General features: G+C 51.3%; 1 protein-coding gene across 2 annotated transcripts in view; it reads left to right on the forward strand.

Annotated features, from left to right (window-relative positions):
- Nucleotides 1-1,754: 1,754 nt before the first annotated feature.
- The window catches only part of FADS2 (fatty acid desaturase 2), a 35,785-nt gene continuing 11,351 nt past the window's right edge, over nt 1,755-26,188 (forward strand). The window contains exons 1-5 of one of the 2 annotated variants that reach the window (XM_061201856.1): nt 1,755-1,961; nt 11,918-12,028; nt 13,575-13,772; nt 13,892-13,993; nt 20,605-20,730. In XM_061201856.1, the coding sequence (XP_061057839.1) occupies nt 1,755-1,961; nt 11,918-12,028; nt 13,575-13,772; nt 13,892-13,993; nt 20,605-20,730 (744 nt within the window). The remainder of the gene's footprint in view (nt 1,962-11,917; nt 12,029-13,574; nt 13,773-13,891; nt 13,994-20,604; nt 20,731-26,188) is intronic. The other variant, XM_061201858.1, reaches the window with a different exon arrangement.

The following is a 26,188-nucleotide window of genomic DNA, read 5'->3' on the forward strand; positions in this document are numbered from 1 at the left end:
CCAGGGCTCGAACCCGTGTCCCCTGCATTGGCAGGCAGATTCTTAACCACTGCGCCACCAGGGAAGTCCCTCCTTGAGTTTAGTGAGGCAACAAACTCTTTTTTTCTGAGCCAATTTGAGTTTTGTCCCATGCAACCAGTAAGGCTTCCATCCCATTCTTCTTCCCTGGGAAGTGTGGAGCCCTACATCAAGGACACCCTACATCGAGGACACAGGACAAAAACTCAGGAATTAACCAAGCCCCCATAGCAACTGTTGCCATGGGCGCTCCTAATCTGAACCAGACAGCCCCCCTCCCCCATTCCATATTAGGCAAAATAATCACCATGTAGTAACCTTGTAGCATCCTGACCAATCACCTAATGCCATCCTGCCAGCAGGAATTTTCTTTGTCTTGAGGCTATAGAAGTTGGCTACTAGCCCACAACGGGGGTCGTCTCTCCCTGGTCTATCAGGAAGTCGCCCGCTGTATTTGCAGCGCCCCTAACTCTGCTCTTTGTTCTCAATAAACTCACTCTTTTCTAAAATACTTCGTGTCTCGAAATTCTTCCAGCCCGCGCACGGACCACAACACTTTTGATACCCCCATCTTTATTTCCTGGAGTCTGTATAACATCACTGAACAATTAATCCTATGAGGTCCTGTATTGTTTCCATGGTACCTCTCCCAAATTGGCTGAGAGATTCCTGAGTTCAGGGCAAGAACCAAGTCCTGGAGTCCCCACTCCCGTGGCCCGCCCCCCCCCCCCCCCCCCGCTTCCCTCCACCATGGCGCCTAACACAGGAAAGCACATCAGAGGTTCCACAATTCTTTTCTAAGATCCACTGATTACAGGCCCTGGGCCAGCCGGAGGCCGGCTTCTTCCCCCAGGGAGGCTGCAGGAGGGCGCCAATGTGGATAGCACGGACAATGTGGATATACTGGAGTCCGGATTCCAACGGGTTAGGGCAGGGCGTCACCTAACCAGGCCAGTCCCAGAGTGGAACTCGCCAGCCCGGCGGCTCGGCGCCGCCTGCGCGCCCGCCAGCCGGGCCCTGGGCCGGTCCCCACCGCAGAGCGCGCGGAGCGGCTGGGTCCTCTACGTGCCGGCATCAGGTGCAAACCCGGGAGCGCGGGCCGTGGGTGTGCGCGTAAGCGCCCGGAAAGCGCGGAACTCAGCCGCCGCCCCAGCTCGCCCGCCAAGCTACCCTGGGATATCCTTGGGTACCCCCCCCAACCCCCCAGCTCGAGCGGGGGAGGGATGAGTTCGGACACGTAACCGACCTCCAGGCCCCTCTCGACTCCGCGTGGGGGGGCAGGCGGGGGAGCCGGGGACCGCTGTTCCAGCCCGCTGGCCTTCGAAAGATCCTCCTGGGCCAATGGCAGGCGGGGCGACGCGCCCGGATTGGTGCAGGCGCTCTGCTGATCACTGTGGAAACCCAGGCGGAGGGGAACGCGGGAGGATGCGAAGCCCCGGACGGGGGGAGCCAGCGGGGCGGGCAGAGGAGGCTTCGAGGCCCTGAGCTACCGAGGAGTTTTTACAGGAGGCAAAAGTCCACTGCGGGCTGGCGGGCGGAGGGAGGGGCGGAGGGAGGGGACCGCTTGGGGGCACTGGGAAGCCTGGAGGGAAGGCAAGGATACTCCGGAGCGAAGGCGAGGCGGCTGGGGGAGGGGGCGCGGTGGGGGGAGGAGTAGGAGAAGACAAAAGCCGAAAGCGAGGAGGGCCCGGGCCGCACACACCGCAGTGCACGGGGCAACCCTGTCGGCAGGCAGCATGGGGAAGGGGGGGAACCAGGGCGAGGGGGCCACCGAGCGCGAGGCGCCGATGCCTACCTTCCGCTGGGAGGAGATTCAGAAGCACAGCCTGCGCACGGACCAGTGGCTCGTCATCGACCGCAAGGTCTACAACATCACCGAGTGGTCACACCGGCACCCGGGGGGCCACCGGGTCATCGGGCACTACGCAGGGGAAGATGCTACGGTAAGGGTCTGGGGCCTCTCCCGCCACCTTTCTCTGCTGCAGGAGGGAGTCAGGAGTCATGGGTCCCAGGGCGCCAAACAAGACCTCCAGCGCCGAGTGGAGCTTGGGGCGTCCTGGAGGGAAGGAAAGAGTCTACTGCGCTCGTCCCCCGCCCCGAATCCTCGTCCTCTGGGACAGCTGGGCCAACGTGCTGTGGGGGTCGGATTTTGGAGCCCGGGAGGCAGATTCGAGCGGTGGAGAACCATGCAGGATCTACCGCGCGCACTGGGATCCTTGCGTCCGTTCCTTCCTCAGAGTTCAGCCGGAGCCTGGGACTCCCCAAAGAGGGCGCCGGGGCCCTGGAGCCTTGACGCCCCCAGCGTGGAAGATGGCCGCCCCTGGGCCCCGCGGAGAGGAGCGGGAGAGGAGCCAGGTGTGGGACTCCGCGCGCGTCCCCCACTCGCCAGCCAGACTAGGGGGCGGGGAAGGAAAGCTCGTCCCCGGCCAGGGCTCACTCCTGCTGGAATTCCAGTCTCAGAAGGTCCGCAATGGCTGCCGCGGAGACACCGCCTGGTAGCTCCTGTTCCCACGCTCTCAGAGACTACCAGGACCCCCTCCCCCCGCCCCCGCCCCCGCCCACCCCCCGCAAGGGTCGGCCTTCTTGGGGGCCCCGGGTGGGAATTGGTGGAAAGAAAAAGGGCTGCTGGAGTTTGCAAAGCCCAGGTGGAGAGGGGCCTTGAGACGGGACGATTTAGCAGCACTAGGCTAGCTTGGCAACAGGTCCAGCTGCGTTCGAGGTTACTCTGGGACTTAAACTCAATGGTCCTCTGTTCCCAAATCTGGCCAGGAATGCCCTCCCTCATCTTGCCCTCGGAAATGTAGTGGGACTCTGGGATCTTCCCGGAGCCGGGGCTGTCCATCTTACCCTCACCTTTGCGCACCAAACCTGCAGCTCTGCGATGACACAGCACCCCACCACGCCCCCTACCCCCCAGCCCCAAATCCTTGCTTATTCTTCGGGTGCAGCTGGATCCGCGCCCCCTACCCCCACCCCGTGACTCGAAGAACAGAGGCCGGGAGGGAAGGAAGGAGCCACTCTTGGTGGCAGTGAGCTGGAAGCAGAGAAGTTCTGGTGGCATGGAGAATTTGGGAAAGGTGACTAGGGAGAGATCAGCTTGACATAGCTCATTCCACCTGGAGGTCTGGCATGCTGACCTGTTTGGGCTTTTGCTGTGCAAGCTGTATGGGGCCATCAGTTGTTGGAACTCTAGATCTCCCTACCTCTTCTATCTAATTGGGACAGACAGAGTCAAGTGTTGGGGGGCAGATCAGGCAGCTATAATGTAAGCTGTTGCTTGGCTCGCTGCTTTGGCGAGCAGAGGGTCAGCAATAGCACCTACAGCTTTTGGGCCGATCCCGTTTTACCTGCTTGTGAACTCTCCTTGAGCCCTTGGGGCTGTGATACCGATTGTAACTTAGGTGGGTATAAGATTTTCAAGCACCATCAGTGTATTATCTCACTGGGACCTTCCCACAGCCCTGTGAGGAGGTGGGGTAAGAGTGATTCCCAAGTAAAGACCTGACTCCTGGTTTGGGATCTTTCATAGGTGAATTCTGAAGGTTCCTGTCCTGGTTGAGCCTTCACCAAAATGTTTCCTAGAAGGAAAAGTCAAATCCAATGGATTGGTCTGTTTATTCCGTAGTGTTAAATAAATATATTTTCTTTTGCGGCAGGCATTTCATAAACTGTAAGCACTAGGTAAATGCAATGGAGTTTTCTTGTTACCGAGTCTAAGCTCACATTGCTCATCGCACGACAGGCCAATAATCGAGAGACGAGTTGCCGGGGCAAGGAATAATGACTTTATTCGGAAAGCCAGCAAACTGAGAAGATAGTGGGCTCGTGCCCAAGGAACCATCTTGCCTGAGTTAGAATTCAGGCTCCTTTTATACTAAAAGGGGAGGGAGTAAAGTCAAACATTTCCTGGTTCCCAGCAGCCTCTGGAGGGAATGTATGTGTTAATTTCTTCCTCCCCGTAGTCATTCACAGGTGGGCCTGGTCAGGATGTTTCCTGTGAGCTAAACAAAGGTATTTTAGCTTAATGTTCATTACCTGAGAAGCAGGGTTCCCAGAGATGGGCCATTATGTATAATTTAAGCTTATAGGCAACATCCCTTTAGTGATTAACTTGTAATAGAATGCAAAAGGATCTTCCGTATTAACATTATCAGATAAGTGAGCGGAAGAGTCAGGATTATGTAACAGCTAGAATGTAAAGTAAACAAAGAGGAATTTGGAGGAAAAATTTTTAAATCCATGCCAGCTCTATTTGGTGTAGCAAGATATAAGACAATCCCTATGCCCGGAGCTTACTGCCTTCCGAGATGAAACTTTGGGGGCATGAAATGCACTAAGCTAGTTGAATAATGGTGGACGGAGCAACTGGATATTTTCTCTCTCTCTCTCTCTCTCTCTCTCTCTCTCTCTCTCTCTCTCTCTCTCTCCCTCTTTCTCTATTTTCTGGGACCAGGTTGGAAAAAGGCCACAGGAAGTCTGGGGTCTCTGGGCAGGGGACTTGAGACGGGCAGGAACAGGCTAGGAATGGAGAGACTCCGTCTCTTTATTTTTGGGCTGTTGAGCAGGTGGCTTTCCCCTTGGGGCATGGACTTCTTCAGATCTGGGGGAGTGAGTATTTATGGTCATGTGAAGTTTGGGAAGGACTGATCAGCAGATAGAGGTCAGATTCCAGGGAGCACTTGAATGCACTGTTACGAGCCAATCTCAATGCCATAGTATCCTCACCAGAGGCTGACAGTCAAGGAAGCCAGATAATCTGGGGCCTCAATAGGGGATTTTCCTGTTACTGAAGAAGAGAAGACCTCAGAAGTCAGGACGGCCTCCTCCCCAGAAGGATGGCTTAGTGAAGGGTAAGGCCAATTGTCATGTGGTCCTTCTCCCTGCAAGAATAAAAAATGAAACTAAATTTTTACAGCTCACAAAGCACATTTGTACGGATCACCTCATTTAGTGCTTCGATCGGCCCTGTAGGGAGTAGCTCCCTTGGGTTTAAACACCTTGCTGTCTTCGCAGCACTCAGACCTCAACTCAGGATCTACCAACACAGAGACCTCCCAGCCCCCCTTCCCTTCCCTCCTCCTCTCCTCCTTCCTTCCTATTTACACCTTGGGTTTCTTCCCCTCTGGTGCTCTGGCACTTCCCTGGGTCTTTGCCTTGCTGTGGGCAAAGGGAGCCCTCGCCTGGGTCCCAGGGGTGTCTCTCCTCTTTCAGGGCAGAGTCCCACCACTGCAGAACTTTTTTTTCTATTTTTCAATTGAAGTATAGTTAATTTCCAATGTTGTTTTAGTTTCAAGTGTATAGTAAAGCGATTCAGTTATATACAGAGTTATAAAAGTTCCCCAGAACTTTTCATCTCTAACAAAGACTCATCACACATTTATTCCAGTGTCTCTGTGGTTCCGAGCTGGCCCTGGGCACAAAGATGAATAACTCACAGATAGTGCGTGCATCTGCTGGATTTGCTTCTCTCCTTTCAGACTGGGACTTGAATCTGGACCCTCTGCCTCTAGGCACCAGCTCCCCCACCTCTGCCCCCCTCGTCTCGGTGACTTTTTTTGCCCTGTCTGCATCGGTCGCCTCTTGGAACCCAGGGAAGGCGAGAAGAGATCAGGATTCATTCCATCTTTTAACTTGCTCCTATGCCGTTCTTGGGAAAAGGCAACAGGTTGAAAACGGAATGAATCTCTGGCCTCCTTAGGGCAGGAGGGTCGAGGTATTGAGAGGCAGAGGACCTGGGTTCAAGTCCCAGCTTAAGGAATTCTAGGCAAGGCACTTAACCCTGAACTTCACTTTCCAGATCTAGGAAATGGGAAGGTTATTATCAGGCTCAAATTGGCTGTGGATGAGATCATCCTTTAAACTTCAGAACACTCTGCAGGTATGGGGGACATGACCGTGGAACGCTTAGCCTCCTGAGACATGTGTGCGTGTTCCCAGCACGCACAGTAGGGGGGTCAGTAAACAGGAAAAGAACAAGCGTGAAGCAGAGGAACCTTGGTGACCTCCTTTTTGCCAAAGGTAAAAGGCATTTACCTGAAATCCCTCCTGTGGTTGTGCCTGGAGGGCAGCCCCACCCCCTCAGCTAGATCTTGGTAGGAGCAGTCGACTTCCTGCTACCTGCAGCCGCCGGAAGACCCCATACCGAGCCCCAGCATCCCTGGTATCTTTGGCAGCTTATCGAGGTGTGTTTCCTTGCTGTAATCCCTTCATGCCCAGGCTGCCTGTGCCTGGCATCAGCAGGGAGGCTCTCGCCAAGGGCCCTTTGGCCACAGAGCACTACCCTCCCCCCCCCATCGCTTCTTTCCCTTGGAGGGGACATCCTGCCCACATCTCTCCGCCATGGAAAGGAAGTTAGCGTCCCTGGTTAGCATCCCTGTTTCCAGCTGAGAACGTAGGGTCCCTCCTCTGCTTCTCCCTCTCTAACCCCGTGCTCCACAGAGTCTTGGTTCCCAGGGCTGCTGCCGGCAGCATTGTCTGCCCTGAGTTTGCTTCTCCTGCGCTTCCCCAGTCCCTGGCCATGTGCCCGGATGTGGGAAGCTGGATTAGAGATTCACCTTGCTCTGCAGAGAAGGTGGACACAGCCAGAAACAAGACGTGACGCCTGATGCTCAGTGTACGAGGAGCTGTGAGTTCTGTTCAGCGCCTGGGAGCCAGGCAGGGAGGATGTCTTCATGCAGAAGGGGCTGGCATGGGAGCCAGGCGATGGCGGAAGCAGGAACTGGTGAAGGTCTTGAATTTGAGAATTTGGGTGTTCTGTCCCTCCATCCTCAGCCTGACCTCCCCAGCACCCAACATGCACACCTACCCTCCTGGGGACAGACCTGCCCCCGCTGGAACTGTTGGCTACTCCCTCCCCTTTACTTGTGTCCCCAGCCTTCTTCCTGGAATGTCTTTGCCTCCAATCTCCCTGTCGAACGAGGATAGAGCCTGCTTCCAATTCTTGTTCCAAAGTCAACGTTTGGATTGGCCGTGTCCTACCTTGCCCCTTGTCCTGCCTCGTGCCAGCCAGACACTTTAACTTTTGGGAACCCGCTGCAAGTTTGTGCGGCACATCTGTGACACTTGCAAGGGGGAGACACAAAAAGTGATCAACTCTCAGGAGGAGGAAGCTCTTTTTTTTTTTTTTTAATTAATTTATTTTATTTTATGGCTGTGTTGGGTCTTCGTTTCTGTGCGAGGGCTTTCTCTAGTTGCGGCAAGTGGGGGCCACTCTTCATCGCGGTGCGCGGACCTCTCATTATCGCGGCCTCTCTTGTTGCGGAGCACAGGCTCCAGACGCGCAGGCTCAGTAATTGTGGCTCACGGGCCTAGTTACTCCGCGGCATGTGGGATCTTCCCAGACCAGGGCTCGAACCCCTGTCCCCTGCATTGGCAGGTGGATTCTCAACCACTGCGCCACCAGGGAAGCCCGGAAGCTCATTTTGATCGAGGCCTTTGTATGAACAGCAGAAAAGTCTAGAGTTAGGCGCACCTGGGGTGTGACCCGTGGGCAAGTAGTTTCACCTCCATCAGCCTCCTTTCTCACCTCTAAAATAGGACCTGCCTCACAGAGTTTGGTAAAGATTCGTGGGTTATGTACACAAAGCCCATGGCTCAGTGGCTGACCTGTGTAATCTCAGCCACTGAGAAGGTGAAGATGTTCCAGAAGCACAAGCCGGGTTGTGCAAAATGGCCGAAGAGTGGAAAATTTCCTGGGCTAAAAGGGTGCACAGCTGTGGGGTCCTGTGAGCCTCTCTTAGGCATCGTTGTTGGCACTGGGGTTATTGCAACAAACGAGACAGGCTTGGCCCTTTAGTGGAGCTTATATTCTAGTTGGGGAAACAGGCAATAAAGAAGTGAGCACATAATATAGCTTGTGGTTCTGATAACTGTTAAAACAGGGTGATGTCCCAGAAAGCGTGAGGCTGGAGGGTGACTCTTTCAGATAGGGTGGTAGGTTGGGACGAGCCAGCCCCGGGACGCTGAGGGGGCAGGGCTCCAGGCAGAAGGAAGAGCCAGAGGCCCCCGTGTGGAAACCAGCTTGGTGGGTTCAAGCATGGTTTCCACCAGGTCTGCTCGGAAGGCTGCTGGATCTACCATGGACAATGAGATAATTGAACAGCGCTCGGCTTTCTAAACCTGCGTGAGGCTTGTGGAGTTGCGGTCCCTGGATCGGGTGAACCTGGATTTGACCCTGACTCTGCCACTTGGGTGTCAGCTTCCTGGGCTCCAGGGCCTTCATCTGTAAAGTGGGGCTTTGAGGCATCAGGGAGGTAACAGAGACAACTTTCCTGGCTCCCCACGTGGCACGTGGCCCTTCCTCTCCCTTGGCCTCAGGGAGATGAGGCCACCCAAGGGCCCTCTGGAACTGACCCAGGGGCGGCCCCAGTCAGGACAGGAGTCCGCTCCAGCAGGTTCCTCAGCCCAGGCAGAGGCCTGGAGGTGTGACCTGGACCTGGTGGGGGTCAGCGGGCGCTGGAGGAGAGGTGATGCACTTGCAGGCTGTCTGTCTCCCAGTGAAGAGTAGAGATTGTTTCGTTATTTATTATCAGCCGTTGTTCCTCAGGAAACTGCCTTACCAAGAACGTCCCCTTCGTTTCTCAAAAGCCGTGGTGTCATGTGAGGTGGACCAAGGAAAGGGCCTTTTTCGGCTCTGACTTTGGAAGGCAGCTGTGCTCACTGCCATACCACCAATGCCTGGGCCCTGACTTTGGAAGCTCCTGGTAGGCCCTTTCCCAGGGCCTTTGAACACTGGAACTGGGAGGGTCCTCCCTTGCAGAGGAGACGGAGGCTGGGGTGGGGGGTCCTCCCTTGCAGAGGAGACAGAGGCTGGGGGCGTGGGTAGCAGCTGGCCCAGAGTGGACCCCAGGCTCCTCGCTGCCCACTCAGGGCCCCTGGAATAGCAGCCCATGTCTCCTCTGAAGATACACTTGCTCTGATCCTCTGCTACCATCCCTTTCTGTTCAGTGAGGGGGGTGCAGACATTTTTAAAAGACTCTGGGCCCAGTTTTCCTCTGCACAAAGCGTCGCTTTGTAAGTCTGTTCTAGACACAAATAGAACAAAGACCAGGCAAAAGGGCTTGATGCCAGAGAATGGGAGAAGACTGGCAATTACCACTGTGAGATACTTTGGCAGGGGGGTGGGGTGGGGGGAGGGGGAGGCTGAGCACATTTTTTTTTAATAAATTTATTTACTTTATTTTATTTTTGGCTGCGTTCGGTCTTTGTTGCTGCCCACGGGCTTTCTCTAGTTGCGGTGAGTGGGGCCTATTCTTTGTTGCGGTGCGCGGGCTTCTCATTGCGGTGGCTTCTCTTGTTGCAGAGCACGGGGTCTAGGTGCGCAGGCTTCAGTAGTTGTGCCTCGTGGGCTCTAGAGCGCAGGCTCAGTAGTTGTGGCGCACGGGCTTAGTTGCTCCGCAGCATGTGGGATCTTCCCGGACCAGGGCTCGAACCCGTGTCCCTTGCATTGGCAGGCGGATTCTTAACCACTGCGCCACCAGGGAAGCCCTGGGCACATTTTTATGAGTTGTCAGCATCTTCCTCATTCCTTCCTCTTTTTTAAAACATTTTGAAAATTTCCCAACATACAGAAATTTGAAAGAATCGAACACCTGTATATCCTCAACCAAGATTCACTAATCCCAACATTTTTGCCACATTTATATTCCTCTTTATGCATATATTCATTGTCTTTTGCCAAATCATATGAAAATAAATTGCATCATTATGCCACTTCACCATCTTCTCCTAATAGGGACATTCTCTAACATAATCACAATACCTTAGTTACATTTAAGAAAATTAATAGTGATTCTTTTTTTTAACTTATTTATTTTAAAATTTTATTTATTTATTTATTTTTGGCTGCGTTGGGTCTTCGTTGCTGTGCGCGGGCTTTCTCCAGTTGCGGCGAGCGGGGGCTACTCTCCGTTGCGGTGCACGGGCTTCTCATTGCGGTGGCTTCTCTTGATGCAGAGCATGGGTTGTAGGCGTGCGGGCTTCGGCAGTTGTGGCCTGCGGGCTCCGGCAGTTGTGGCTCGTGGGCTCTAGAGTGCAGGCTCAGTAGTTGTGGCGCACGGGCTTAGTTGCTGCGTGGCATGTGGGGTCTTCCTGGACCAGGGCTCGAACCGTGTCCCCTGCATTGGCAGGCGGATTCTTAACCACTGCGCCACCAGGGAAGTCCCAATAGTGATTCTTTAATATGATCAGATATCCTGTCCATATCCAAAATCTCTCATTCAACACCAGAATGTCTTGGATAACTGCTGGGTTCCCCACCCTCCAGTGGGAGCCTTTCGAATCAAACATTGCAGTTTTTATAAGCTTTTGTTATATCTTTTTCTGTCTCTTTTAATCTAGGACCCCTCCCCCAACACACACACACACACACACACACACACACACACACACACACACATGCACCCTCACTTTTTTTTCCCCACTACATTGATTTTTCTGATTGTTTCTCATGGTATCATGCGACTTGTTCCTCTCTCCTAGCAAAGTCTCAAGACTTGTTTTTAAAAAACTTTTTTTAATTGAAATATAGTTGACGTACAATATTATGTGAGTTTCACCTTGAAGCTTGGTTTGATGCAAGGTGAACATTGTTTATCACTGCGACATCATATTGTATCCCATGGGGGGGGTCTATGGTCAGCACATCTCTAATGGAGATGCTATATTTGTTTTATCTAATTTACATAGCATGTATAGGAAAAAAAATGGAAAACAAAATCCCGAAATATTAGCAATGGTGGTCACTCTCTGGGTGGTATTTATTTTCCTCTTTATTCTTCTGTACATTTTCTAAATTTGCCAAAACTATGCACATTACTTTATAATTGGAAAAAAAAAGATTAAAAGGCACAATCTTAATTTTTAAATTTTTAGAAAGCAATACAGCAATGTTAGAGAAAGTTTGGAAAAACTAAGACAAAGCAAGGCATAATGCCACCACCTTAACACATAACAGTTTAGACTTCTACATAAAAAAGTTTTCAGGGCTTCCCTGGTGGCGCAGTGGTTGAGAGTCTGCCTGCCAATGCAGGGGACACGGGTTCAAGCCCTGGTCTGGGAAGATCCCACATGCCGCGGAGCAACTGGGCCCGTGAGCCACAGCTACTGAGCCTGCGCGTCTGGAGCTTGTGCTCCGCAACAAGAGAAGCCGCGACAGTGAGAGGCCCGCGCACCGCGATGAAGAGTGGCCCCCGCTCGCCGCAACTGGAGAAAGCCCTCGCACAGAAACGAAGACCCAACACAGCCATAAATAAATAAATAAATAAATAAATAAATTTATTTAAAAAAAAAAAAAGTTTTCATAATCTACATAATTATTTTCATACCTTTTCAAAATATGAAAAAGCTCCCCCCACCCCTCCAGAAATGCGTTTTATGGAATTCTGCATTTGTTTCTGGTTTAACATGATCTAAGCACACTTTGCATGCTTGTGGTAGGCGCCAGACTTGTTCTTTCTGTTGATAGGCGTGTGCACCACGTGCTGGGTGGTGCAGTTCGCCGGAAATCACGCAGCCCACGGGGCAGGAGCAGCTCGAGGAGAATCGGGTGCCCGGCTGTGCCCCGCCCGGTGCCCGCGCGGTGTATCCCTGCAGGGGCGCGTTTTCGTGACTCACCCAGCGGCAGACCGCACGTCTCTGCGGTTTTTGTAAACACCCATGGCGAGTTCAGCGGCCCCTCATCAGGGCAGAGCCCGAAGTGACACCTCCACTGGAATTGGGCACTTAGGGACCTGCCGGAATGAGGCTGAGAGAGCATTTAGGATCGGATCGTTGCGGCCCCGTTCGGTGTCCTGGTGTCCTAGTGGGACAGAGCTTCTGCTGGCGAGCCCTGTCTTGCCTGGGGCGGAGGTACTGGCCGAGGTCGGGGTCTCCCACTCACCACCTGTCCCCTGCTCCCCAGGATGTCTTCCTGGCCTTCCATCGCAACCTTGATTTCGTGCGCAAGTTCATGAAGCCCCTGCTGATCGGCGAGCTGGCCCCTGAGGAGCCCAGCCAGGACCACAGCAAGAATGTGAGTCGGGCCTCACAAGGAAGAAGCGGAGGGTTTGTGGGTGGAGGGGGTCTCGCCCCAAGAAGGAGAGTGCAGGGCGTGGGGCAAAGGAGCCTTTATGCCAGTCCAGGGGGAGCCACTGCTCATCACCTAGGGTCAGGGAGGACTCAGAGCCTCCGATGGCCCTGGTGAGCCCCCCTCCTCCTGCTGCCAGCCTGGGCTGGCCCTCACCTTGGAGTAATTCATTCCCAGCCTCTCCACCTCTGGGGCTTCAGCGGTGCCAGGCTGGGCACAGGGTCTTTCCCTCTTGCCCAGCCCCCTGCCCTGTATCTGGCCTTTCTTCCCCCTCCTGCCCTGCCCCTGCCTCCTAGCTTCCGTCTTTGTCCCAGTGATGCCCTCCTTTCCCCAGAGCCACCCTTGACTCTGCCTCCATCTCCCTGACCCCACATGCCCAGTGCCCACCCAGCCCTCTCTTGCCTGATAGAGTGTCCGGAACAAGTGGTGCGTGTCAGGTAGTGGAAAAATAAGCTTTTTTAAAAAAAAAATTGTTGTGAGACTTCCCTGGTGGTGCAGTGGTTAAGACTCCTCACACCCAACGCAGGGCGCCCGGGTTCAATCCCTGGTCAGGGAACTAGATCCCGCATGCCGCACCGAAGATCCTGCACGCAGCCAAATAAATAAATAAATAAATGTTTTTTTAAAGAAAGAAAAGAAAACATTTGCTATAAACCTTGTATTTTTAAAAATTGTTGTAAAATAGATACAACATAAAATTTACCATTTTAACTTTTTTTTTTTTTTTTTTTTTTTTGGCCACACTGGGCAGCTTGCGGGGATCTGAGTTTCCCAGCCAGCGATTGAATCCAGGCCCTCCACAGTGAAAGCACAGAATCCTAAGCACTAGACCACCAGGGAATTCCCCATTTTAACTAATTTTAAGCGCAAGTTAAGTGGCTTTGAGTACATTCACGTTGTTATGCGACCATCACCACCACCCATCTCTAGAACTTCCATCACCCCAGACTGACATTCTGCCCCCATTAAACATTAACTACCCATCTGTCCCTCCCCCCAGCCCCTGGTAAACACTGTTCTTTCTATTGATGAATTTGTCCAGTCTAGGTACCTCATATAAGGGGACTCATAAGTATTTGTCTTTTCGTGTCTGGCTTAATTTCACTTATCTTAATGTCTTCAGGGTTCGTTCATTAGTAGCATGTGTCAGAATTTTCTTCCTTTTGAAGGCTGTATATTCCACTGTATGTATAGACCACCTTTTGTTTAGTCATTCATCCATCAATGGAATTTGGGTTGTTTCCACCTTTTGCCTATTTTGAATAATGCTCCTGTGTAAAATGCAAGCTTTTGAGTTAAGTCCTTTCTCTGCCACTGAACTGGCTGTGGACAAACACATAGTCCCAGGGCTGTGCCAGGCTCAGGCAGGTATGCGGTGACGGCAGCTGTTGCAGTGAACTGCGGCCGGGCTCCTGTGGAGCTTAGGTGTGTCGATTGGTCCCCTCTGGAGCAGCTGGGAGGCTGACTCCTTCCCGGTGCTCTGGCTCAACAGTCCCAGATCACTGAGGACTTCCGGGCCCTGAGGAAGACCGCGGAGGACATGAACCTGTTCAAGAGCAACCACCTGTTCTTCCTTCTCTACCTGGCCCACATCATCGTCATGGAGAGCATCGCCTGGTTCACCATCTTTTACTTTGGCAATGGCTGGATTCCAACCGTCATCACGGCGTTCATCCTTGCTACCTCTCAGGTGAGGCGTGACACTCTCACCTGTCACTCAAAGCCCCCGCCCCCTGACTCCCCCGGCTGGCAGAGGCCTGGTGCCTGGGTGCCAACGCTGGGAAAGCATCCGTGGCCCTCTCTCCCCAGGCCCAAGCTGGATGGCTGCAACACGATTACGGCCACCTCTCTGTTTACAAGAAGTCCACGTGGAACCACATAGCCCACAAGTTCATGATTGGTCACTTAAAGGTAAATGTCAGCCGCCCTGGGCATCTGTCCTACCAGTTAGTGGTTGGTGTAGCACCATCTCACTTCACTCAGACCAGGCCCACTGTCAGGTCAGTGTCCCGGCTGACCTGCAGGACCTGCCAACCCTCCACATCTCTGAACTTCCAAGCCCTGTCTCCTAACCACATTAGACATGCAAAACCAGTGTCCTAGTTCTAAAAACAAGCACATGCTTCTTAGTTGATTATATTTGTTCCTTACCTAAGGACTTACTAATAAATTCCTTTCAGTTTGGGGCCGGTAAATAAGCAGTCTCTCTCTCTCTTTTTTAAAATTCTTTTATTGAAGTATAGTTGGTTTACAATGTTGTGTTAATTTCTGCTGTACAACAAAGTGATTCAGTTATACGTATATATACATTCTTATATATACATTCTTTTTCATATTCTTTTCCATTATGGGTATTGAGTATAGTTCCCTGTGCTACACAGTAGGACTTTGTTGTTTATTCATTCTATATAGAATGGTTTGCATCTGAAGAAGCAGTCTCTCTTGATAAATCGGTATGCTTCCCTCCATCAGGTAATGTTTGCTATCTGATACATTGTGTTTCTCTTTTTTTCCCCCTTGGATGCCAGGAAACACAAAGCAAAACATGAAACAGCAACTGTCCCTAATCTTCATCTTCCTTATATGTATCCTCCCCTCCCACTACCTGTCATTTACACTTTTATCTTTAACCGTTCTGCTATAGATGAGTCCTTTATCAGAAGCCATCTCCAGTACATTTTGGAAGTATATGGGGGCATGAAAAGGGAATATTGTCATCATATAAGTCTTTTTAGATAAGGGAAATCAAACAGTGTACTGATCAACTGAGCCAAAGGGCAAGAGTTGTTTCAAACTCAGAAGGGAAGGTAGTTCTCTCACCACCCTCCAGATCAGGAGGCAGACCTGCAGTAGCCTTCTAGCTCGGCAACTTTGTAAAAAGACGAGCTCGACTTGCCAGCGACCTTGTGCTGCTGTGATTGATAGGCGTCGTTATCTCCTTGGTTTCGGGAGTAAGTCCTTGCCAATTCTCACTTGGAAACAGATCTCATCCCCCACCCCAGCCCTGCGTCCACATCATTCAGCTGCTTCCTAAGAAAAGCTGTGTCCTAAAGACCCCCATCCCTCCCCACCCTGGCTTCGGAAGAGCTCCGTGTCCGGGTTGAGCATCTCTCCCTGTGACCTGACCCCATCCAGCTCCCGGCTTGCCGGCTGCGGATCTGGTTGGGCGTGAACTACCATTGAACTAGTAACCAGTTCCTCAGCAAACAGTTTGCCTGGACCTGAGCCTGGAGCTGTCTGAGAACCTGGTTTCTTTCCAGAATTTCAGGGGTGAAGGATGCACATAGTTGAGCGCTTTGTTTCATTTTATACTCTTTTCTGTTGGAGAAAACCCTCCTCGGTATTGAAAGTAACATTTCACTCCGGACCCATGTTATCCCCACACACTTAACAAAGATGGACTGTGTCCTGTTTTCAGAGTCTGGGTGGGAGCCGGGAGGGCCTTTCCCACCTGATGTCTCTCGGTCCTTGAAGGGCCTTGGGACACAGCTCCTGCATCAGACAGAAGATGCAGTCAGGACAGAAGACTGGCCTCCACGTAGAACGTTGACTTGTAAACTCTGGGGTGACAGGATACGCAGGTTGGGAGCCTACAGGAGGTCAGGGACCTGGGTTCTGCTGATGGCTTGCCAGCCCGCTGCTAGCTGTGTCCTTCGTGCTGTGTCCAGGCCAGTGGTGTGGCTGGGCAGGGGTGCCCCAGAGCGAGGAGCATCACAGCGTTCGTGGAATCGCTCTGGCACCCAGTGGCCACACAGCTGCAGACAAGCCTTGTAGGTCCATCTGTTCCTCTGGTCCCTTTGTTGGGACAGAAAGGAGCTGGCTGCAGGGAGGTCCTCGGGTGCCCTGCCAATTTGGATGTCTTAGCTCAAGACAGTGAGGGCACTGAACAGGGTGCTGGAAGCTTCGAGATGTTGGGACCCGCTTCTTACTGTCAGCCTGCACTGCTGTGGGGTTCCACGGGTGAGCCCTCCACCTCCCAACTCCCCCTTTTCCTCAGCCCATGTCACTTACGGTGGACATTTCTTCCCAAGGGTGATCTTGTACAAAGACAGTTCTGAGAGGTCGAATCTCTGTTTGGCATTGCACTGAGGATAAAATGCAAACCACCAGGCCTGGCGCCATCTAGACTTTACATCTGGAGATGGAAATCTTTGGAACCCACAGCCTTTTCACAACCTTATCTGGGGCCACCAGGGCCGGAACTAGGGTGAGGCAAGTGAGCACACAAGTGTGTCCCAGGGGCACAAAATTTAAGGGGACATCAAAAAGAGTCAGGAATTGAGATAAGTAACATTTTAATGCAATATTTAAAAAAAAAAAAAAGGCAAAATTAATGCAAAAAAATCCACAATGAACAAAATACCAACATTTCAAATAAAGATCAGGACTGTGTTGAGCCATATTGGAATCTGAAGCCAAAGGACAACTTGTACCTTACATACATGTTTGTATGTATTCGTGTTTTTCTTTTTTTAAAAAAATTAATTAATTAATTAATTAATATTTTTGGCTGTGTTGGGTCTTCGTTTCTGTGCTAGGGCTTTCTCTAGTTGCGGCAAGCGGGGGCCACTCTTCATCGCGGTGCGTGGGCCTCTCATTATCGCGGCCGCTCTTGTTGCGGAGGACAGGCTCCAGACACGCAGGCTCAGTAGTTGTGGCTCACGGGCCCAGTTGCTCCGCGGCATGTGGGATCTTCCCAGACCAGGGCTTGAACCCGTGTCCCCTGCATTGGCAGGCAGATTCTCAACCACTGCGCCACCAGGGAAGCCCTGTTTTTCTTTTTTTGATGGTAGATTTTTTTTTTTTAGTATAAATTTATTTATTTATTTTTGGCTGCGTTGGGTCTTCGTTGCTCCGCACGGGCTTTCTCTAGTTGCGGCGAGCGGGGGCTACTCTTCGTTGCGGTTCACGGGCTTCTCACTGCGGTGGCTTCTCTTGTTGCAGAGCACGGGCTCTAGGCACACGAGCTTCAGTAGTCGTGGCACATGGGCTCAGTAGTTGTGGCTCGGGGGGCTCTAGAGCACAGGCTCAGTAGTTGTGGCGCACGGGCTTAGTTGCTCCGCAGCATGTGGGATCTTCCGGGACCAGGGCTCGAACCCGTGTCCCCTGCATTGGCAGAAGGATTCTCAACCACTGTGCCACCAGGGAAATCCTAATGGTTGATTTTTTTTCCCCAGAGCATTAAAATAGTTGAAAAGTACTTAAAAATTGGAAAGGTGGTATATTAAAAATCCTAATATGAAGTTTAAATTGATTATTTATACTGAAACCGAATTTATTATTATTTTACAGTTTAAGTTAATTAAAAATTATTTAAGGGACTTCCCCGGTGGCACAGTGGTTAAGAATCCAGCTGCCAATGCATGGAACACGGGTTCAAGCCCTGGTCTGGGAAGATCCCACATGCCGCTGGGCAACTAAGCCCGTGTGCCACAACTACTGAGCCTGCGCTCTAGAGCCCATGAGCCACAACTACTGAGCCCACGTGCTGCAACTACTGAAGCCCATGCACCTAGAGCCTGTGCTCCGCAACAAGAGAAGCCACCGCAATGAGAAGCCCACGCACTGCAACGAAGAGTAGCCCCCGCTCGCTGCAACTAGAGAAAGCCCGCACGCAGCAACGAAGACGCGACGCAGCCAAAAAATAAATTAATTAATTTTTAAAAAAAGAAAAAAAAGTTTTTTTTTAATTTAAGAGACTTCCCTGGTGGTCCAGTGGTTAAGACTCCGCACTCCCAACGCAGGGGGCCCGGCTTCGATCCCTAGTCAGGGAACTAGATCCCACATGCCGCAACTAAGACCCGGCACAGCCAAATAAATAAATAAATATTAAAAAAAAATTATTTAAGACTGTCACTTGGTTGAGAGAAATTGTCAGACTTGGCAGTTCTCTCAATTGAAAATGGGATGAGCAAAAGCGTAGATTTTTAGAAATATTGTTGATGAGTTTGCCTCAGGGTCTGCTATGGCTCTGCCCAGCACTGCTGGCCCAACTGAGGGGGCCTTCTTTTGGCTTCTGGAACATTCCACGCTCCCCTTCCCCCAAGGCCTTCACCTAGGCTCTTCCCTCTGTCAGAAAAGGGACCGTCACTCTGGCTGGCCCGCTCCTGCCCAGCCTGCTGCCGAAGGGCAGTCCTTCTGAGTGGCCTCCCGAAACTTTTCCAGCTCCGTCAGCCCACCCCAGTGTGGAGTGATACCCTCCTCTCCCTCGCTAGACAAGGGCTCGCCTCCTTCCCCACTTCATCCCCAGGGCAGGCAACGTTGGCACCACATTCCGAGAGCACAACACTGGGTCACTGTTCCAGGGCAGGCAGGGCTTCCCAGTGCCCAGGAAGGATACGTAGGGTTGAGCCTAGTGAAGAAGGATGGAGAAGAGTCACAGCAGAGAATAGCACCATCAAAAAATGTTTTGTCGTCACAGCCGATGCCAAGTTCGGGGATGGCCCCACCTTGCCTCCTCTCATCCCCGTGGTGCTCGTAGCCTGTCTTTCCTCCAGTTATTCAACAAACATCTCTTGGTTGGTGCATTGTAAACATCGTACATACATGCCTTGCCCCTTGATTTCTTTGTGCCAGGGACTCCCTTGCGCTCTTCCCAGGAATTTGGTTCCTTTTGTCTAGAAAGGCCAATGTGTCATCTGATTTCTTAATCCTCTAAGCTCTCATTCGCTGACTTTTTTTTTTTGCCCTGTTGGGTTTTGAGGCCCTCCTGCTTACAGGGGCCTGAGGTCACTGCAAAGGCCACAGCTGCTCAGAGCTGTTCCCGCCCATGGCCGTTAGGGTCCAGAGACTATGTTTGTACCAAAACATCTTCCAAGTAAAATATTTGTTTTCGCAGTTAGGCCTTTTTATAGATGGCCAGACCCTTGGCCAAAGCATCGATTGATCCAGCAACAGTTCACCAGTGAAGTCCTCATGCTGAAGAGTCAGAGGAGTCTTGTTTCCTTCTTTGCGTCACTGGGTGACTTTGTAGAGGGACATGCCTTCAGAATGTGTCCAGAGCTGGAGCTGGTGAGACAGAAATTTGTGGCCTTGAAAGAAATACTCATGTAGTGCTTCTTGTCTCCTAGAATTGTAATTTTATTATTATTATTGTTTTTGGCCGTGCCGCACAGCTTGAGGGATCTTAGTTCCCCGACCAGGGATTGAACCCAGGCCCTTGGTAGTGAAAGCTCAGAGTCCTAACCACTGGACTGCCAGGGAAGTCCCTAGAATCATAATTTTATATTTACCCGTTAGAACCAGGAAGCTCTGTTGGTGATTGTTTATGAAGCTCTGCCAAGCCTTCTGGGCGTGATGTGACTCAGCTGTCACCTCTCAGTGCAGTGGCATGTCTGGCTGCTGGGCTGTCTCTTGCCAGCTACTCTGTGGGCCATCTGAGAGCAGGGACCACTTGTGGTCTTCATTTTTTTTTTTAAAAAGCTTTCTTGATGTAATTCACATGCTATACAATTTGCACATTTAAAGTGTACAAACCAGGGAATTCCTGGCAGTCCGGTGGTTAAAACTCCGCACTTCCACTGCAGGGGGCGTGGGTTCCATCTCTGGTCAGGGAACTAAGATCCCACATGCTGCGCGGCAAGGCAAAAATAAAGTGTACAAACCAATGACTTGTAGTATAGTCCCGAATGTGTGCAACCACCATCACAATCAGTTTTGGAACATCTTGATCACCCCAAAAAGAAAACCCCACACCACTTAGCCATCACCTCCCAACCCCGTCATCCCAACCCTAGCACTAGATAACCACTCATCTTTCTGTCTGTGGATTTCCCTGTGCTGGACATTTCATATAAATGGAATCCTTTGTGGCTGGCTTCTTTCACTTAGCATCGTGTTTTCCAGGTTCATCCACGTTGTAGCACGTGTCAGTGTTTCACACTTTTTTATGGCATGGCCAAACATATTCCATTGTATGGATCTGCCATATTGTATTTATCCATTCATCAGTTGATGGACCTTTGGGTTGTTTCCGCTTTTTGGTTATTTTCAATAATGCTGCTGGGAACGTTTGTGTACAAGTCTTTGTGTGGCTCTGTTTTCATTCCTCTTGGGTACACACGTAGGGGCGGAGCGCTGGGTCACATGGTAGGGACCACTTCTTTCTGTTCCCAAAACAGAAGTGTTCCCCTCTGCACAGCACACGCACACAGGAGACGAGCAGAGGACGAGGGGTGTGGAGCCTCACGCCCGGTGTTGGCAGAGAGCTGAGACTCCACCACACGTGCCTCTCCGTCCATCCCCCGCACCGTCTTATGATCAGGGAAATAGGCCTGGGGTGGGGCGGGGCGGGAGTGACCTGGCTCCATACGGAAGTCCTGGCCAAGGGCCTGCCCAGCACTCTGGACTCAGCACCGGCAGGGCTGCATTCTGACTCTCAGGGGCCCGAGGCCCTGTGTACAATGGAGAAGTCAGCCCTGAATAGTGGACCTGCTAGGAACTGGTCCTGAGCTGGGCCTGTCGTGGATCCCCTTCCCGCGCACCGAGGACTGCGCTGCTCACCCCTGTTCCTCCTCCGACAGGGTGCTTCTGCCAACTGGTGGAACCATCGCCACTTCCAGCACCACGCCAAACCCAACATCTTCCACAAGGACCCGGATGTGAATATGCTGCATGTGTTTGTCCTGGGGAAATGGCAGCCCATTGAGGTACGAGGAAGGGAGCCAAGTGGCCATGGGGAGTGTTTTGGCCTGCGCAGGGATCAGGGGAGGAATCCCGTAGGGTGGAGGGTGTCTGATGTTTACACGAAAACCTTTCCTGGACCCCCTGAATTATTCAAGCTGAAACGTCTGTGGGATGGCCTCCTGTGTAAATAAGGGATGCAGCTCCTTATCAGAGTATTAGATGCCTCCCCACCTCCCATGGGCCGGGGAAGAGCATTTCCTGGCTTGTTCCTTCCAGTTTAGCAGGAAGGCACGATTCCAGAGCTCAAGCTTGGTCCCCGAAGACCAGCCCCAGGAAACCTTACTTGGAGAGTCACAATCCCCGATGCTGGGAGGGACCTCAGCAGGGTCTGGTCCCACCTGCTTCACCACAGATGCCAAGCGAGGCTCGGCAGGAGGAGGGCGTGTGTTCAGGGTCACATCGTTTAGTGGCCAGTCTAGGATGAGGCCCCAGATCTGACAGCTAGGCCATTTCCTTCCACTCCATCACACTGCCTTGTTTTTACATTCGTTTTTTAAAATTATTATTATTATAAATATAGAACATACCTGTTACAAGCAGTTAAATAATAACAGAAATCGACCAAACTAAGAAGTGAGTCTCCTATTATCTCTACCATCCCCCCTTTGCTTCTAGTGTCATGCCCCTGAGGGTGACCACTGTTGACAACATACTACAAAATCCTTCCAGATATTTTCTATGTGTGTAGACACACACACATATCTTTTTTAAAAACAAAAATTAAAACTTAAACAGTTTTTCTGCAACTTGCTGCCTCACCAAACGTAGACTTCTTTGCTGGAGTCAGAAGTGTATGGGCCTCCACCTGGGGCTGTCCAAGTGCTCTGTCGTATTTCTATACCATAATGTAACCCACACTATTTTATGACAGGAAAAATTGGTGTTGCTAAGTCTTTGAATAAAGGCCCCCCCAATGCATTTAAAGAATTTAAAGACTATCCTCATTTAACATTCTGTAAAAAGTAGAGCCTCTATGTGACAGCCTCTAAAAAAAATCTACATAGGCTTTACTTTTCAGAAATACATTGATGATGTAAACTAAAGTTTAGAAGATCCTTGTTGCTTTTATGTAGATCTTAAGTGTGACCGTACCATGCGCAGAGTAGGGGCCCGATAAGCATTTGCCAAGAGAGGCATGTTTACCCTCAGTAAGGAGCAGTGTCTTTAATTGGTCGTATTCCCAGTAGTGTTGGCATCCAAGGATTGGAACAGGGAGAGAAGAGAGCCTGTCCCCTCAATTCTGGTTGGTACCCCCCCCCCTCCCGTTTCATATCTATCTGACAGAATATCTGAGCAGAAACATGGGTTTTCTGTGACATTGTCAATTCAGAGGAAATTAGCCAAAATACAGTACTTTGGAAGTGTGGAGGCTCTCTGGCTGGGCAAGGATTTCATTCTCTGCCAAAATACATGCTTACGTTTTCCTTCTAGGAAAGAGTTTGCTCGCTTTGATTTGAGGTGTCTAGATAGTAGGACTGATTAACCTGGGTCCATCTGATAAGAAGACAAAGGCGTCCCTTTCTGGGTGAGGCTTCGTGTTGTAGAGCTGTTGACTGGCTTGACAAATGCTCTCTGTGTCCCTGACAACAAAATCTAGTCTCACCAGTGATGCTGGCAACAAGGCGTCTCTCCTCTCCGTGTGGTGGCCAGCGAAACTTCTTCCAACATCTCTCCCTAGACACCTCTCGAATGCCGACTTCTGGGGAGGGGGTGCGGTGGGAGGTTTTGGGGATCTGGCCATCCAGTTGCCAGTGGCCTTGAAAGACCATGGCCACGGCCACGGTGCTCCATGAAATCCTTTCTCTCACATACTCGGGGGGAAAGGCCAGCTGTTTCTGGGTTCCTGGTTGAGCCATATCCTGGTGTCCACAGGACCATGCTGCCTGGAAGGGACCTTTCTTTTATGCTTAGAAAGTTCTTCATATATTTTCAGTGTTTTATGGTTTCACTTTTTTTTTTTTTTTTTTTTTTGGCCGTGTGGCATGCGAGATCTTAGTCCCCTGACCAGGGATCGAACCCGTGCCCCCCGGAGTGGAAGCGCGGAGTCCTAACCACTGGACCGCCAGGGAAGTCCCTGGTTTCACTTTTATTTATTTATTTATTTATAATTTTTAATTTTTAAAATTTTTTGGCCGCACCACGTGGCATGCGGGATCTTAGTTCCCGGACCAGGGATCGAACCCGTGCCCCCTGCAGGGGAAGCATGGAGTCTTAACCACCGGACCGCCAGGGAAGTCTCTGGATTGGAGAATTTCTCCTTCTTCTCATATGGTGGACTTAGAGCAGTGAGGAACCTTCTTGCTACAGAAAAAGAATATCCTGCAAAGAGAGGCCATGATTCCTTGAGGCCCTGTTGTTTTCCAAGATCTCCAAAACCCACTTCCTGACTCCGAAAGAAAAGTTAGAATGAAGCTGGGAGGTTGGCCAGGAGGAGCTGGGTGAGCTGCATCTCGGGCAACTATACGAAGCCAGGGCCCTCAAGGAGGACTGAAGTGTTCCATGTTGGTGGCACCCTCTGGCTCCTGGCAGAAGCAGAGGCAAATCCCCTTTGGAGGAAAGTCTCCAAATATAGGTATGAAGATTCCCATAGGCTAATATCAAGCAATGAGCTCACAATCAGAAGCACAGCACAGAAGGCTAGCCACTATGAGTGAGAATCAGAAGAAACAACATATAACAGATTTAGATGCTATAGAACTCCAGATACTCAGGTCCTATGTACAATATAGAAAGGTTATGTATAAACTTAAGATAAATAAACAACAAGTGATTATCAAAGAGAACCAAACAGATTTTTGAATGACCAAATGAAGTATAGATATAGATATATATCTCCAAAACAATGGGTTAAATAGATTAGACAGAGCTAAAGAGAGAATTAGAGTCCTGGAAAATATATATAAATAATCAAAAAGTAATATGGTTTGCTCTCCGTTGGGTCCCCAGGGCCTGTGCATAGTAGGCCCTCAACGTATGTTTGTTGAGTGAATAAGCTGCTTTGTGTCAGCCTGTGCTGGGAGTTGGAGGCTCGGAGCTGGCCATTGTCCCTCTTCCTAGGATACTCCCAGCCCAGTGAAGGAGCCAAGATGTGCCCTCAGATGGGCGTATTACCAGCTAGGGTGTAGCAGGAGACATCAAGCCAGCAGCTCTGTTGAGGGTGTTAGGAGTTGAGGGAGTGCTGACAGCAGGGCTGTGCACCCAGGGAAGGGGGAGGGGTCTACAGGGTCGAGAGGGTCTGTGTCTAGTGAAGAGAGGGGTCTGCAGGTGGAGAGGGTCTGGCTGCGGACGAGAAGTGGTGGAGCCCCCATCAGAGCCTGGTTCCCTGGACCTCTTTTTTTTTTTTTTTTTCTTTTTGGCTGCACTGGAGCATGTGGGGTCTTAGTTCCCTGACCAGGGATGGAACCCATGCCCCCTGCAGTGGAAACGTGGAGTCTTAACCGCTAGACCGCCAGGGAAGTCCCCTGGTATCACTTTTGAATGCTTGACTTTTGCCAAACGGGACTTGGCTCAAGACCGATGGTCAACCTTCATAATTCTCAGGAGTCAGCCAGTTTTCCTGGTTTCCCCTTACCGGGTCACGCCACCCCTTCTGAGTGGGAGGGTATCCTCTCCTGAACCCTAGCACCTGGTCTGGGCTGAGTGTCAGCACGGGACGCTGTCTGGGTGACTTTGGCGTCATGCCGATCCATCCGTGGCTCCTTAGAGCTCACTGCAAGCTTGTCATGGGCCGACTTTTCCCTCCCAGAAAGAATTTACATCTTTACATTCAGCCTTTCCATCCAGAAATAAGACATCTTTCTCCATTTACGCTTGAGTCTCCTTTTTATATCTCTTAGAAAGGTTTTCCTTTTTTTTTTTTTTAATTAATTTATTTATTTATTGTTGGCTGTGTTGGGTCTTTGTTGCTGCGTGCGGGCTTTCTCTAGTTGCGTCGAGTGGGGGCTGCTCTTCATTGCCACGCTTGGACTTCTCACTGCGGTGGCTTCTCTTGTTGCGGAGCACAGGCTCTAGGCGCGCAGCTTCAGTAGTTGTGGCACGTGGGCTCAGTAGTTGTGGCTCGCGGGCTCTAGAGTGCAGGCTCAGTAGGTGTGGCGCACGGGGCTTAGTTGCTCTGCGGCATGCGGGATCTTTCCGGACCAGGGCTTGAACCCGTGTTCCCTGCATTGGCAGGCGTATTCTTAACCACTGCGCCACCAGGGAAGTCCTCCTTTTCTTTATATGTATTGTGGATGGTTTTCTTCTTTTAAATTAAATCCTAGGTAACTTCTATTTTTTGTCATTATGATAGGGGTTCCTCCAGTACTCAGGAAACCTCTTGATGTCTGGCTAGTTATCTTATGTCCAGCTAGTGTCCACTTATGTCTGCTTGTGATTCTAGTTGTTTTTCAGTTGATTTTTTGGAATTTCCTGGGTAGACAGTCATATCCCTGAAAATAATGAAAATTTAGACTCTTTCTAATTGCTCTACACTCTTATTTCTGACTTGGGTTTTATGGCATTCCTGGAACTTCAGAACAGAATTAAATAGTGGTGATGTCAAGGGCGGTCTTGTTTTGCTCATCCTGCCCCTCCACCACCCACTTTTTTTTTTTTTTTGCCATATCATGGGGGAGAACGAGGAGGCCCTTAGCCCTGTAGCTCTGTAAACGGGCTCTCAGAAGCTGGGGATGCTTCTGCCTCCCTGCCTGAGATCCTGCTTTTCCCGCCCATCTGGGAGGCTCTCCCTGCCCCACGGCCTGTCTGCAGCTGACCCTCCAGGCTTCCTTCTTGAACAGGCCAAATATTCCCTTGGCGCACCTGTGGCCCTCCTCTCAGGGCCCTTGGGCTGGAGTCTTGCCACCTTGCATGCCTGCCGTGGCCGTGTTCCTCATTTCTGTGTGTGAGTCTGGGCAGGACTTTGCAACTGCTCCCCTCCCCCTTCCCCTGAGCAGACAAGGAAGGCCCTTGTCATTCCTCAGACATTTTGTTCCAATGCTGAAAAGTCCCCTGCACATGCCTCTGGCACCCGTTCAGCCCATAATCCAAGCCCGGCCTTGTGGTCCTTGCAGAGGCTGAGCACAGGAGGGTCAGCTGGCCGGGGCCCAGGGTTGTGGGCCTCTAGGAAGACAGGCCGCCGGGGCTGGCCGTACTCCCCCTCCCTCTGCCTCTGGCCTGTGCTCCCTTCAGCCTCGGCTTGAGGACGTGTCAAAGCAGGTCCTGCATGTGCCGCCACTCCTTGGGGTCTGGACACGACAAGCCACCCGGAGCCTCGCCCGCAGCGCGAGTGGAAGCACCCCCTCTCTTCCTGCATCTCCCCTGTGATGGCCTCACGACCCGAGCTTTCTTCCTGTGTGTGATGAGGACTGTCCTGGAGAGCAGAGGCGTGTGGGTCCTCCAGGCCTGTGGTCCCCACTGGGGAGGAAGGTTGACTCTTACTGAGTC

Source organism: Eubalaena glacialis, chromosome 10, assembly GCF_028564815.1.
Source record: "Eubalaena glacialis isolate mEubGla1 chromosome 10, mEubGla1.1.hap2.+ XY, whole genome shotgun sequence".
Taxonomy (NCBI): domain Eukaryota; kingdom Metazoa; phylum Chordata; class Mammalia; order Artiodactyla; family Balaenidae; genus Eubalaena; species Eubalaena glacialis.